This window comes from Xenopus laevis, chromosome 5L (assembly GCF_017654675.1).
Source record: "Xenopus laevis strain J_2021 chromosome 5L, Xenopus_laevis_v10.1, whole genome shotgun sequence".
Lineage (NCBI taxonomy): Eukaryota > Metazoa > Chordata > Amphibia > Anura > Pipidae > Xenopus > Xenopus laevis.
This window is the reverse complement of record NC_054379.1, coordinates 19,271,616-19,286,319: the sequence shown is the minus strand read 5'-3', so window position 1 is coordinate 19,286,319 and position 14,704 is coordinate 19,271,616. Positions and strand designations below refer to the sequence as shown.

The following is a 14,704-nucleotide window of genomic DNA, read 5'->3' as shown; positions in this document are numbered from 1 at the left end:
TTATATTCTTTCTTAACTGAGCAACTCGTATTATAGGTGCAATACCATAAATTATATCCTGCATCTACATGTTTAAATTCACAATCTGGATTCAGCACATACCTAGAAAAGAGGATAATTGTGCTGCTCTTGCCACCTCGTTTCAGTATTTTATCCAGTGCGAGGTGTAGAGTGCAGCCAAACACTGGAGAGAAGAGATCTTGCACTTCTCTATGGAGTTATTTTAAATGTCCTCTTGTATTTTTTTTAAAAAAGTTGCTGGATGGAGTTGTAGTAGTGCTGTACAATTAGAGTGGCCGGTAGTGCCAGATAATACCCAATAAATATCTAGTAGGGATGCAACGATTCCAGGATTCCGTTTGGGATTCGGCCTCTTTCAGCAGGATTCGGACTCGTCTGAATCCTTGTGCATGGCTGAAACTAATCGGAATCCTAATTTGCATATGTAAATTATGGGTGGGAAGGGAAATCATGTGATCATGTGAATCATTCCTTTCCACCCCTAATTTGCATATGCAAATTCAAATTCTGTTCGGCCACAAAGGATTCAGGGATTCAGCTGAATCCCAAAAAGTGGATTTGGTGCATCCCTACTAATAAAAGTTAAGTCCTCCAGTATTTGCTGAGCTCTAGTCAAGTAAAACCAGGCATCTGCAAGTATAACCATACCCGAAAGACTCCAAGACTGTCAATTCATCACATATGACTTCTCTGCACAGCAAACCAGTGTGATCTTGCTGAATCAGCAAAATATCGACTGGTTTGGAGCCCTGATTAATGAAGCAGACTTTCCCATGCATGTCCAGCTTTAAAAACAATATAAATTCTCAGATCACCGACATTCTTATCCTAAAACACAGTGTTTAAGTATGTGCTGGAGTGACACAATTTACATAAAAAGGAAAAACAAAGCATTCAAAATGTCCATGTCAGATGTCACAGATGCACTACTTAGAACCTATAAATATAATAATTGTTGTAAAATAGCAATCAAGGCAAAAATAGAAAATAGGGAATTGATGGCTTCATGTGCAAAGGCCAATATCCCCCCCCCCCAAAAAATATAGCGTGTTAACAGTAAAATTTTGCAGGTTAAAACAGTGAATTTATTAAGAAATATTTAAATATTTTGGTTACAGTGGATTCTGAATGGACAGATTTGTCACCTTCCTCCAATGAACTGTATTTTCTCTTCTTTCCCATGAATGCTCATTGTGTCAGGCTTTGCTGGAGTTGGTATTTGGCGCAAAAGTGGTGATCACCGGCGATGGGTTCATTCCGGGAGAAAGGAGTGTGATCATCATGAATCATCGTACTAGGCTGGACTGGATGTTCTTGTGGAATTGCTTGTTGCGCTACAGCTACCTCAGGCTCGAAAAAATCTGCCTCAAATCCAGTCTGAAAGCCATCCCAGGATTTGGTACGTTCCCGTATTCATTTTCCTATCCTTTGTATTTCTAACCATATTTCCCATTCCCTCCTCCCTTTGCGCTGTGATGTTATTATTTTTCTTTTCTAAACCACCTCTTGTCTGCAAAGCTCCCTATGGTTAAAGCAATCATAAAGGGCATACATGGAGTAGTACTACTCAACTAGGGATGCACCACCGCATATGCAAATTATGATTTGGTTCGGTATTTGGCCCAATCTTTCAGGAAAAATTCAGGGGTTCTGCTGAATCCAAAATAGTGGATTTGGTGCATCCCTATACTGAACAAGCACTTATCATGTCTGGGGTATTAAAAGCATTATTTAGGACATGTGCTGCCCTATGGCATCCTTATGTCCTACATTATACAGGGCTCTACAGCACTCTCTTTATTTTGGAACTAGACTACCCCCACTATGATAAAAAGGACATTGAAATCTCGGAGAGGTTCTGTTACCATATAAAGGCACAAGGCTACAGGCTGAGTTATACAGGGAACTCTGAGTATCGCTCGTGTATTATAAGGGATAATGTACCCCCTACTGTAAATGATAAGGATATTAGAAGTCACTGAGGGGTTCTTTGGCCATATAAAGGCCCAAGGCTACAGGCTGAGTTATACAGGGAACTCTGAGTATCACTCATGTATTATAAGGGATAATGTACCCCCTACTGTAAATTATAAGGATATTAGAAATCACTGAGGGGTCCTGTGACCATATAAAGACACAAGGCTGCAGGCTGAGTTATACAGGGAACTCTATGAGTATCACTCATGTATTATAAGGGATAATGTACCCCCTACTGTAAATAAGGATATTAGAAGTCACTGAGGGGTTCTTTGGCCATATAAAGGCACAGGGCACAAGTCTGAAGCAAAAAGTTATAATATTTATCAAACGTTTTTGATCACATACCAATGACCTTCCTCAGAGAAAGCTGTCCAGAAAACATTTTTAAACTGCAGTATGGAAAAGGCCAGAAAAGAAAGGCTAATAATTCAAACAAATATGTTAAATAAAGACCAATATGAAAGTTGCTGAAAGTAGTAAAATTCTACATTCTAAATGGAGATGACGACAAAAAAATCTAAAGAATAACAAACATTCATATCCCAAACGTTAGTGTTACAATGGTCATTAAAGGAAAACTATACACCCAAAATGAATACTTAAGCAACAGATAGTTTATATCAAATTGAATGACATATTAAAGAATCTTACCAAACTGGAATATATATTTAGATAAATATTGCCCTTTTACATCTCTTGCCTTGAACCACCATTTCGTGACTCTATCTGTGCTGCCTCAGAGATCACCTGACCAGAAATACTACAACACTAACTGTAACAGGAAGAAGTGAGGAAGCAAAAGGCAGAACTCTGTCTGTTAATTGGCTCATGTGACCTTACATGTGGTTTGTATGTGTGCACAGTGAATCTTACGATCTCAGGGGACGGCCCTTATTTTTTAAAATGGCAATTTTCTATTTATGATTACCCAATGGCACATACTAGTAAAAAAGTATATTATTATGATAATGGTTCATTTACATGAAGCAGGGTTTTACACATGAGCTGTTTTACTCAGTATCTTTCAATAGAGACTTACATTGTTTGGGGGGTATAGTTTTCCTTTAAGCAGAGATTATGCCAGAGCTTGTGTGCACCATTTCCCAGGTGACCGGCAACAGGTCAGAACAGCGCACATATGGAACATCTGAGCAAATTGTTTCTCACTCGGGAGCTGGAGCCTAGCGCTCTCATTAAGGAATCTCATCTTGTTCCCTGATGTGCACCCGGCACTTTGCCTCCAGAGCTCTTAGGTGTTTGCTAAGTTACCTTGACCCTCCGATACAGCGGAACCGAGAGATCATACTGACACAATGCCATCCTTATACTCAAACAGTGTGTTGTGTCATTGTGTTCTCTCGCTGCCCGGGGAAGTGTCTTTTCTCTCTCTGTGTTATAACACTTTACAATCAGCCCAGAATGTTTTTTTTTTAAAAGTTTTTTATTTAAATTTTAAACATAATGCAATTAGAAGAGAAGTAAAGGTATAGTAAAGAATAAAGATGAGAGAGAGGGGGGGCAAGGTACAAAATGACATATCCATTACATTAGTACATCGGCAATCAACTAGAGTGCACAGTTAGCCAGGTACCCCAGATCGCGTCAAATTTTCCAGGGCAGCCTCTGGAAAGATAGGTTAGTTTCTGGTTCGAGAGAGAGTCATTGATCAGTTTTTGCCAATATTGTAGTGTGGGAGGGTTGAGCGACTTCCAGTGCATCAATATGGCTTTTTTGGCATAATAAAGGAGCTGTAAGTAGCATATTTTTGCATATGAGTGTAGCTGCAATCCCTCTATTATTCCCAACAAACAGGTTTCTGGCGAACGAATACTTGGCAGAGCAAGCTTTTCAGCCCAGAATGTTAAAGGGAATGCAAACCCAAAACATAGTGTTTATTAGTTACTGTTGAAAAGCAGTGTTTGTCCCTTGAAATTCTCTGCACTAGCAGTTTTGACTTTTGAAATTGTGTACCAGAAGCCAGCTGGATAACATTTAATAGTCCTTTATTAGTTATATTATAACAATTACAAGGTAGCAACAAGCCCAAGCAGCAATTACTGCAAAGTGCGTTTATTTCCACGTTTACACGACATGTTTTGGGTGTCGAACCCTTTATCAAATTACTAGTTATATTGTTGCCAAGCAAAATAAGGCATAGATAATGCAGTAAGCAATGCCTAGGTGCCACCTAACAGGTGTTTTTAAGGTTCTATATATATATACACACACACACACACACACACACACACACACACACACACACACACACACACACACACACACACACACACACACACACACACACACACACACACACACACACACACACACACACACACACACACACACACACACACACACACACACACACACACACACACACACGGCAAACAAAGGTGTAGAAAAAGAAAAGGTTATTTTATATATATATATATATATATATATATATATATATATATATATATATATATATATAAAATAACAAATGAAAAAAAGACCACACTCACAGGACTTCTCGTGAAAAAAAAGCCTCAAAGGGCTGTGTATTTATTCCTCAACATTTGGGCTAGCAAACTGTAGCCGTCCTCAGGAGGCTATATTGTTTATGTATCAATAATCTTCAGACCAGCACTCCCTTTAAAAACTTTCCTTGAAAAAGGTCAAAAAGTGGACCGAAACTTCCGGTATTTGATACTACAGAATAATAATAAAATTACTTAGGGACCCACTCACAATATCCAGGATATATACAATAAAACAGTCACAATACAAGGCTGATTAGTAATGAATTTAGAGCCACATTACATGGCAGTATTGCAATCAGGGCAGTCTATATGAAAATGAATTCATTATCAACCCTGAAACATCAGCCTCTATGATAGATGAACCTCACTTTCTGCTTGATGATGTCTCCCGACCCCTAAACTTAGCTTCTCCCCAGCCCAGAGCTCACAGAGCATGTGCAGTGGCACTTACACAAAAGATGCATAACAAAATCCAAGATGGAGAACTACTGGGGACAACTATGAAGTTCTGGATCTTTACTGTTATAGGGCTGCTGAACCTCTGGTCTGGTACAGTACAAGCAGTATATAAAGTATAGCATTTCTAGACTTTTCTTAGGCTTTAGTTTTCCTTGTGTTACAGTAAAAGGTGACTTTTACAATTCTTTATTTGCCATTCATAAATAACTGGGTAAATAAAAAAGACCATTCATTTGTCTCTGCGTTGAACAATACGGCAGGCAGTGCTGATCCTAATCTGTCATCACTTGATATTAAGTGACACGTTTAAAAATGTTGCCCAGTGTGAGGAATTTAAGGCTCATCACATGCCTGGATAAAAGCTTGTTAAATCTCTCCTCAAATACATTTTCCCATTATAGTTTTGTGTCTGTTTCATTTGTGTGTGTGTGTGTGTGTGTATACACAAAGATTCAACATTATTTTACAAGTGGAAAAATTCTAGAGGGGTTTAGTGCTTACAATCTGCATTCCAGCCCGAAATAGCGGGCAGAGATGTACTCGGGTCTCACTGTGTACATAGAGCACATTGCATATGAGCCAGACACTTATTCAACAGTTAAAGAATGCATTTCAAGCAATGTCGGGTTTCTGCGTGCGCCTCATAAGTGCAGAGCTATTCTGTTCATCTCCAAACGAGTTGCGAGGAAACATTTGTCAGGAAGGACCCGTGCAAACTGGAGGGAATTTCATACTTTCATAAACCACGTCAAATTTTTACCTCGTTAGATCTAATGTTTGTCGTTCCATGGCCTAGTGTTTTCATTAGAAATTGTTAGTGCACTGGAATATTAATGAGCCCTTCAGTGCTGGGGTCCCAAGTTCGAGTCTGACCTTGGCACCTCGTTCTTGCGAGGGTTTCCTTTGGGAACTCTGGTTTCCTCCAACACTCCAAAACAGATTCATTGGCTCCTTATAAAATTGACTGTGGTGTATGTGAATATAATAGAATGGGGCATGGACTGAAGTGAATGATGTATATAAGGCTGGTGTTTTTTTTTTTTTTTTCTTTGCAGGATGAGAGAAGCAGATCCGCTCCCTTTCCCAACTACAATTATCTACACTGAAAAATACAGCTTCCACTTGTTTTTATAAGAAGCCAACTAACCTGTTTTGGAGCGTGGAAGAAAACACAATGGTTACATAAGGAAACCCTCACAAGCTCGGAGATGGGAGCAGATCCGCTTCTCTCACGCATTCAGAAAAAAAGCCACAGGCTGAAAGTAGCAGAGCCAACACTCTGTGTGCCCTGACCCTAAACTCTGTTAAGCGCTATGGTATATGTTAGCACTATGAAAAAAAAAGGATCGTAATAAGGCAGGTTTTTGAAACTTTTGATTTTAAGCTGCTCTGGGGTAGGGGCTTATGTGAATGACAATCTCTGCAAAGCGTTGCCGAATATGTTGGCTCTATATGAAAACAATTTTTAAAAAAAGCCAAAGTGAAAAGACCTAATTGGGCCAGAAATTGCTTCCAATTGCTTTATTATAGATGTAATTGTAAAGAAGCAGAGCGGCAGAGAACTAAGGTGTCCATACAACATGAACACGGCTATTAGTGAAATTGGACATTGTCCCATAGCCAACTCACCTACAGCTTACCAATGATCATGTTATTACTGAACTTTCTCCTGCAGCTTACTGATGTCTGAGTATAGCTAGCCTGGCCTAGCTGCTTACTAATGCAATGGGTCTGCCTAGCCTAACCTCAGCTGGTTGCCAGTGAGCATGGGATTGCTAACATGGGCTTTATAGTTTAACAATAATTTATATGTAGTTCATCTGTCCCCTACGTGATACTAATAACCAGGTTATAGCTATAGCAAGTTGGTTGAGAAAAGGTAGATCATTTTTATGTTAATGGACATTAGATAGAAAGAGAGAATATAATCAATCAAAGTTTCAACCATGAAAGAGACTCATGAGAGGTTGGAGAATTCTCCATGTTGAAGCAGAATGTCGCTGTAAAACCAAAATGGACATCATGGCAGACTCAAGTTGGAAAACAAAGTATGAGGAATTGTGTGAAAACCCAAGTGAAATAGGTCAAGTAGAAAACTAGAGGATCATAGCTTGTAAAACAAGCTGCAGTAGTAGGAATGCTGTTTATAGCTGCTCTGTCTCCCTCTATTGTATCTGGAAGAGTGTGTAGGTCAGAAGATAGCCCCCTTGGGTTGATGTTTGTATTGGAAAAAGCTAGCAATCCATCTGTAATTAACAATTAGCTTGATGGCTCTTCAGAAGTACCTGAGGTATCACTTCCCATTAGATTTCTGCTTTGTCTTCTTTATAGTTGAGTCCATTTGGCAGTGGCCAAAAATGAGGCCTTTGCTTTTTATTATCTGCACCATACACAATCCTAATACATCATCCAATAAATCCAGTTGCATTTAATAGTTTCCGTTGAGGATGAGGAAACCAATGAATGAGTTTAAGCAGTGATGATATATAATGCTTTATGGAAAGGGGAATTGCTTTCTCATTAGGGCTCCTTTATCCATCCTGGTGAAAGTGTCATTTAAGTATAGTATAAATGTAGAAATGTTTAATGCTCAAGGGCTAAGTTTTCCGTTGTTAATGAAACCTTTTTAGTGTTAGAAGGAAGGAGTGCTAATTTAAATGCACTTTAGCACATTAACATGGGGCATTTGCTTTAAATTTAAATCTTTTCACTTGCTAAAGCTTCATATGTATTTCCAATGCTACATAAATCTCTTATGGAGGCAGGCAGTGGGGTGAAATGGATATGCCGTAATGCCAGTGCTGTTAAAAAAAGTCAAAAAGTGATAAACTTGTGTCATTTACCAATGAAGAAAAGTCACCTAAATGTAGATATAACGGGGCTATATTGTCCAGCCCCTAGTTAACTTTTGAAGTTAACTAGTATCTGCACAACCAAATATTTAGGACTGTTGGGTCTCATCTCAATCTTAAATGGATTTGCCAGATAAAAGTATTAAGAACTGAAGACATATTTCTTTTGATATATTTCCTCTGAAGTTCAGTGAATTTTTATGGAGGATTTTGTAGTGTCAGAATTGTTAAAGTAACCATTTTCTCTTTGGATGGCCATAAGCTTCCATGTTTTTTGTCCTGGAAGGATTAAGAATATCTAAGATAAATAGTGCTTGCCCTCGAGGGACTATGGGATTTTATGGCAACAGCTGCTTCTTTGAAGGAATTTGAAGATAAAGGTTGTTTGTCCTGAAGGGACCGATGTTTTGGAAGTTAAGGTTCCTTGCTCTGTAGACATCAGAAACATGGTGCAAGTGCTTCCAGTGGAGCAACCAGGGATATTCAAAGGCTAGGGGTGCTTGCCAACCTTCTAAATTGGGTTTACAGTTTCATTATTGCTTAAGCAGCTCTTGTCTCTCTGGATGACCTCAAGCTTCCTAATCATCTGCTCTGGAGGCACCAGAAATATCCCAAGTGCTTGCACTAAATGGGCCAGGGAGTTTAGACTGAGGGCTGAATGCTCTGGTTGGATCAAACATTTTAAGATAAAGGGGTTGTTAGTCCTGAAGGTACAGAGTGCTTGCAATGAAGGAGCCAAAGTCTAAGAGACTGCAACAATTTAGGCTCTCGCACACCCTAATAAAATGAACAATAGAGATACCTGGTGCTTAGAAGGTAGAGTCTCGGCCACCTCACAGGAACAATTCTATAGAAAAAATCCAATGGCACACAGGATTAGTCCAGAACTATACAAATAGTGGGAGCACTTACCGACACCACAAAGCTCCGAGGTGCTGCACGCAAGCCGCTATCCCACACAGCTGATATTCATACAGGATTTGAAGAGCACGGCTTGACAAAGGGGCGTGACCCCGAAACACTCCACAATAAACACGCAAGGCAGTCTTGCTTGCACTAATCCTGTGTGCCATTGGATTTTTTTCTACCATAGTCTAAAAGGCCATTGTCTCTCTGTATGGCCACCTGTTCGCTGGAGGGTACAGGTGCTTACACCTAAGGGAAGAAAGATTCAGAGAGTGCCTTAGACACCGTAGGCTAAGGTGATCTAAAACAAGGATTGTGGATGAAGACAACATTAGAAACAGGGTTTGCCATTTCGGTATTGCCTAAGCAGCCATTGTCTCTGGATGGTTACAAGTATCCTTATTACCTGTCCTGTAGGGACCAGAAATATGAAGGGTGGTTGCCCTAAAGACTTGGTCTGTAGGGATCAAGGATTTAGAAGTATATTGTGCTTGCAATGGAGGGACCTGGGAGAAATTAGTGCTGTTTACCCTGGATGGTCAAGGGATTTTGGAAATGAGCATTGTTTGCACTGGAGGAGCCAGTTGTTGGTCCTGGAAGGATGAGGTTTCAGAAAAGGATGACTTATATAACAATTTGTAGAATGTGTATTGTGGATCACTAGGGTAGATGGTAGATGTAAAGTCCATAAATGAACAACAAAAAACTAAACAAGCCGCCGTGAGCATATGAAATATGATAGATCCATAATTTGTGCCTTTCTGGAACCGTCACTGCGTTTCCTTTCATAGAACAGTAATTGGATAGAGACCTCACTAAAATTATGCATGTCTATAGACTATTTTTCTGAAGCGACCTTTGCATGCATCATTTCATTGTATTTTAGACAGTTGCCATGGAAATCACATTCATGTTTCCCTTTAGATCTAAGTGAGTATCAATCACAATTTGCCATATTTCCTCTTTATTTATATCATTGCTTTGCTGTTGCCGGGCTATTTGTTCCTCACATGGGCAACGCTCTTTAACCAGTTCCACACACACTGGCCTACTGAAACTACAAAAGACAGTCTGACCGTTTTACACCTTATAGTTCTGTCAAAAGCAATTACCTTTGGGTCTTTACATACTTTCATATGTTTTGCTGTTTCTGACAAATAACTTGTTATACAGACCTGTATGGCTTGTTATGTTTTTTATGAAAAAAAAATTGAAATCCGTCATTGTGCAATGACCCTAATCAATATGTGTCAATTGATAATCCGATCTGGAACTGTCAACAGTTGGGAGGCAACGTTGGAGGTGAATACTATTTCATTACCAGCACCCATCCAGTACCCCACTTGCCTGTAGCCCTCCATAATAGGTATTTCCTTGTACTAAGCACAATTCAGCAGGAACAGTCCCTAAGTTTGCTCATAGCTTATACAGAGGGATACCATAAAATTATGGCAGCATAGGTATTCCTTTGTACTAAGCACAATTCAGCAGGAACAGCCCCCAAGTTTGCTCATAGCCTGTACAGAGATATACCATAAAGCTATGGCAATATAGGTATTCCCCTGTACTAAGCACAATTCAGCAGAAACAGCCCCCAAGTTTGTTCATAGCCTGTACAGAGATATACCATAAAGCTATGGCAGTATAGGTTTTCCCCTGTACAATACTCAAGGAGAATTTAAGCATTTAAAGGTGAAGGAAAGTCGTTTACCACTTGTGGGTGCCAAACCCCCAAGTGATTGTAGTTACTTACCTGAAATCCCCGGGTTGGTGCTCCTATCAGCAGAAAACTGCACTGGCCTGGGGTTAGTCCAGCGATCACCACAGAGCGCTTCTCTTTCGGCTTCTTCTTTCTTTAAATTTCCCGGGGGCATGCGCAGTAGAATGAAAAAGCCGACTTTTTAGTTAAAGTTCGTCCTTTCACTCTAATGTGCATTCACAACCGCAAGAAGAAAGAAGAAGCCGGAAGATAATCGCTCTGTGGTGCCTGCTGGAATAACCCTGGGTCTGTGGCAGTTTTCTACTGATAGCACCACCGACCCGGGCGTTTCATGTAAGTAAATACATTCACTTGGGGCTGCCTAACATCATCTCCTTTAAGAGAGAGAGTTTAAATTGCAAATATGTAGTTTACTCTGGAGTAGAAGAGGGTTACTAAATCATCATCAACACCAAAGTGCAGGAAACTAGGCCCTGTCTTATATAAGTCAGACCTAATTACAGGAATGTAAAAAAGAAAAAATGTGTGTACACAAATGTTAAATCACAAATGGCAGAAAGATCCAGCGGCACCTCCAGCCAGACACAGTAACAAGTTATATTAGTACGGTATAATTCACATCCAACATTCCCATCAAATTAGTATCGGGCCTTGGAAAATAAAGCCAATGGCCAACACATAAACAAGGAGCAGTGAAAGGGTGTCCATCACGCAGGGTCTAATGAAGGCTGAAGCCTCCTGTTTATAGTAATTGGAAAGCATGTTCTCATAACAGTAATCTCCATGCGTTCAAACAGGACATAAAGTATAATGGGGCCTCAAGGTGACCTTGATATATAGTGACACGTCTCGTGCAAGCGTATAGATACCGCCGTGTTTGTAATGAAATTCATCAGTGTTTAATGGTCCTAATCAATGTGCGGCAATTGATAATCTGATCCTGAGTCTGGGTAATAACCAGCAGCATAATAATACACCCCCAGAGCAATGGGTGTAACTAGGGGCCTGGCTCTTTGTGTCTAGTGGTCCTGTGTTATTAACCACATACTGCAGCCGGAAATATACAGGAAAAATGGGACTCAAGCCAGTTTCTGGCACCTGTGAGTGAGCTATCTCCATAAGGAAACTGCTTTAGCATCAGGCATGGCAGCCAAAACAAAGATAGTGCCATGTGATCCTTTGATGGTGCAACAGTTTGTGGGATACTGGAGGCAGCAGGATAAGTCAGGGACACCCATGTTTCAATACTTGCTGTTTGGTGAGGGGGGCTATGTTTGCATATTACATGTTATCATAGTAGTCATTTAGGTGATTTGTGGAGCCCTATAGTTTTTTTTTGCTCCCCAAAAGTGCTGGGTGCATTCTGGAGTACTCATCGCTCCCCAAAAGTGCTGGTTGCATTCTAGAATACTCATTGCTCCCCAGAAGTGCTGGGTGCATTCTGGAGTACTCATTGCTCCCAAAAAGTGTTGGGTGCATTCTGGAGTACTCATTGCTTCTCAACAGTGCTGGGTGCATTATGGAGAACAGGCCTGAAGGAATTCTTCCAAATTTTATTTCAACGCGGAGTGCAAATGCAATGTTTCGGGGAATAAAACCCCTTTGACAAGCAAGCATGCTTGACAAAGGGGTTTTATACCCCGAAACGTTGCATTTGCACTCCGCGTTGAAATAAAATTTGGAAGAATTCCTTCAGTCCTGTGTGCCATCGGATTTTTTCATGTTGTACCTTATCGTGAGGCGGCCGAGCCTCTACCCTTGTGCACCGGGCGTCTCTTTCGTTCTGCAGGGTGTGCGAGGTCCTACACTGCTTTGAACTTTGGATTATGGAGAACTCATTGCTCCCCAAAAGTGCTGGGTGCATTCTGGAGTACTCATTGCTCCCCAACAGTGCTGAGTGTGTTCTGGAGTGCTCATTGCTTTCCAATAGCACTGGGTGCATTCTGAAGTACTCATTGCTCCCCAATAGCGCTAGGTGCATTCTAGGTTACTTATTGCTCCCCAATAACACTGGGTGTATTCTGCCATACTCTTTGCTGCTTAGTAGCACTTGGGGCAATCTGGAGCCATCTGGAAATACAGGATGAGCTATCTTTATGGGTCCCTCACCCCAAACAAGGTCAGTGGACAGTGAATATCGTGAATTATCTGTGTGTGCTGGTGCAGGAATGGACATATTAGTGCAAAGTGGCATTGCTATGGGTTATTCTAAAGATTTGAGCCTACAGTACATACACAGCACCAGACACCAGCGCCCTTGAACATATAGAATATAATTCTCTTTAAACAGCAGCTCAGAGTCAAAATCTTATGTCCAGCTGTATATACCCACCGCATGCCATTTACCCAGCTGAACAACTGCTCATTGGAGTGATTGCCAGGGTTTAACAACCAAAATATGAACATTTTCTGGGAGTTGTATTACTACAGTATATTACTTTTCTGAGGCTGCTGTCAATGTGAGATCATAAAGCAGCACAGCGACAGGGTTGTAATTATTTTGTGCTTTCATTGTCCTCATACACAGTACTGAAACATGACGTTGCTGAACTAGGCCTAGCTGTTGCATTTGTCTGTGCTGATCTCAGTAATTGTTTCTTCCCTCCAGGCTGGGCCATGCAGGGTGCAGGGTTGGGTGCATTCTGGAGTACTCATTGCTTCTCAACAGTGCTGGGTGCATTATGGAGAACAGGCCTGAAGGAATTCTTCCAAATTTTATTTCAACGCGGAGTGCAAATGCAACGTTTCGGGGAATAAAACCCCTTTGACAAGCAAGCATGCTTGACAAAGGGGTTTTATACCCCGAAACGTTGCATTTGCACTCCGCGTTGAAATAAAATTTGGAAGAATTCCTTCAGTCCTGTGTGCCATCGGATTTTTTCATGTTGTACCTTATCGTGAGGCGGCCGAGCCTCTACCCTTGTGCACCGGGCGTCTCTTTCGTTCTGCAGGGTGTGCGAGGTCCTACACTGCTTTGAACTTTGGATTATGGAGAACTCATTGCTCCCCAAAAGTGCTGGGTGCATTCTGGAGTACTCATTGCTCCCCAACAGTGCCGAGTGTGTTCTGGAGTGCTCATTGCTTTCCAATAGCACTGGGTGCATTCTGAAGTACTCATTGCTCCCCAATAGCGCTAGGTGCATTCTAGGTTACTTATTGCTCCCCAATAACACTGGGTGTATTCTGCCATACTCTTTGCTGCTCAGTAGCACTTGGGGCAATCTGGAGCCATCTGGAAATACAGGATGAGCTATCTTTATGGGTCCCTCACCCCAAACAAGGTCAGTGGACAGTGAATAACGTGAATTATCTGTGTGTGCTGGTGCAGGAATGGACATATTAGTGCAAAGTGGCATTGCTATGGGTTATTCTAAAGATTTGAGCCTACAGTACATACACAGCACCAGACACCAGCGCCCTTGAACATATAGAATATAATTCTCTTTAAACAGCAGCTCAGAGTCAAAATCTTATGTCCAGCTGTATATACCCACCGCATGCCATTTACCCAGCTGAACAACTGCTCATTGGAGTGATTGCCAGGGTTTAACAACCAAAATATGAACATTTTCTGGGAGTTGTATTACTACAGTATATTACTTTTCTGAGGCTGCTGTCAATGTGAGATCATAAAGCAGCACAGTGACAGGGTTGTAATTATTTTGTGCTTTCATTGTCCTCATACACAGTACTGAAACATGACGTTGCTGAACTAGGCCTAGCTGTTGCATTTGTCTGTGCTGATCTCAGTAATTGTTTCTTCCCTCCAGGCTGGGCCATGCAGGTCGCTGCCTTCATTTTTATCCACCGAAAATGGGAAGATGATAAAAATCACTTTGAAGCCATGCTGGATTATTTCTGTGATATAAAGGAGCATCTTCAGATTCTCATATTCCCAGAAGGAACTGACCTGACAGGTGAGTCGTCATTATTTATCATTGGCTTAGTACTAATCTATGTTTAGATTTTGCTCTGCATTGTCTACTCTAAGGGTATCAGTATGGCAGTTTGCATACAGTTCTCATATACAGAGAATGAATGTTCTGGGCATACAATAAGCTATACCCTCATACTGTACTGTGTAAGGGAAACAATATGGCAGCTCCTATCCATATGTATAAATACACACACAAAGTGATTGCCCCCCTTGTTAAAAAATAACTTAACTGTGGTTTATCACACCTGAGTTCAATTTCAAAGGTTATAAAGCCATTTCTAAAGCTTTGGGACTCCAGCGAACC

General features: G+C 40.8%; 1 protein-coding gene across 1 annotated transcript in view; it reads left to right on the top strand.

Annotated features, from left to right (window-relative positions):
* LOC108716497 (lysocardiolipin acyltransferase 1) overlaps nucleotides 1–14,704 on the top strand; it is a 98,529-nt gene that overhangs the window by 18,613 nt on the left and 65,212 nt on the right. Inside the window, exons 3-4 of the mRNA XM_041562583.1 lie at nucleotides 1,222–1,420; nucleotides 14,234–14,380. Of these exons, the coding sequence (XP_041418517.1) occupies nucleotides 1,222–1,420; nucleotides 14,234–14,380 (346 nt within the window). The remainder of the gene's footprint in view (nucleotides 1–1,221; nucleotides 1,421–14,233; nucleotides 14,381–14,704) is intronic.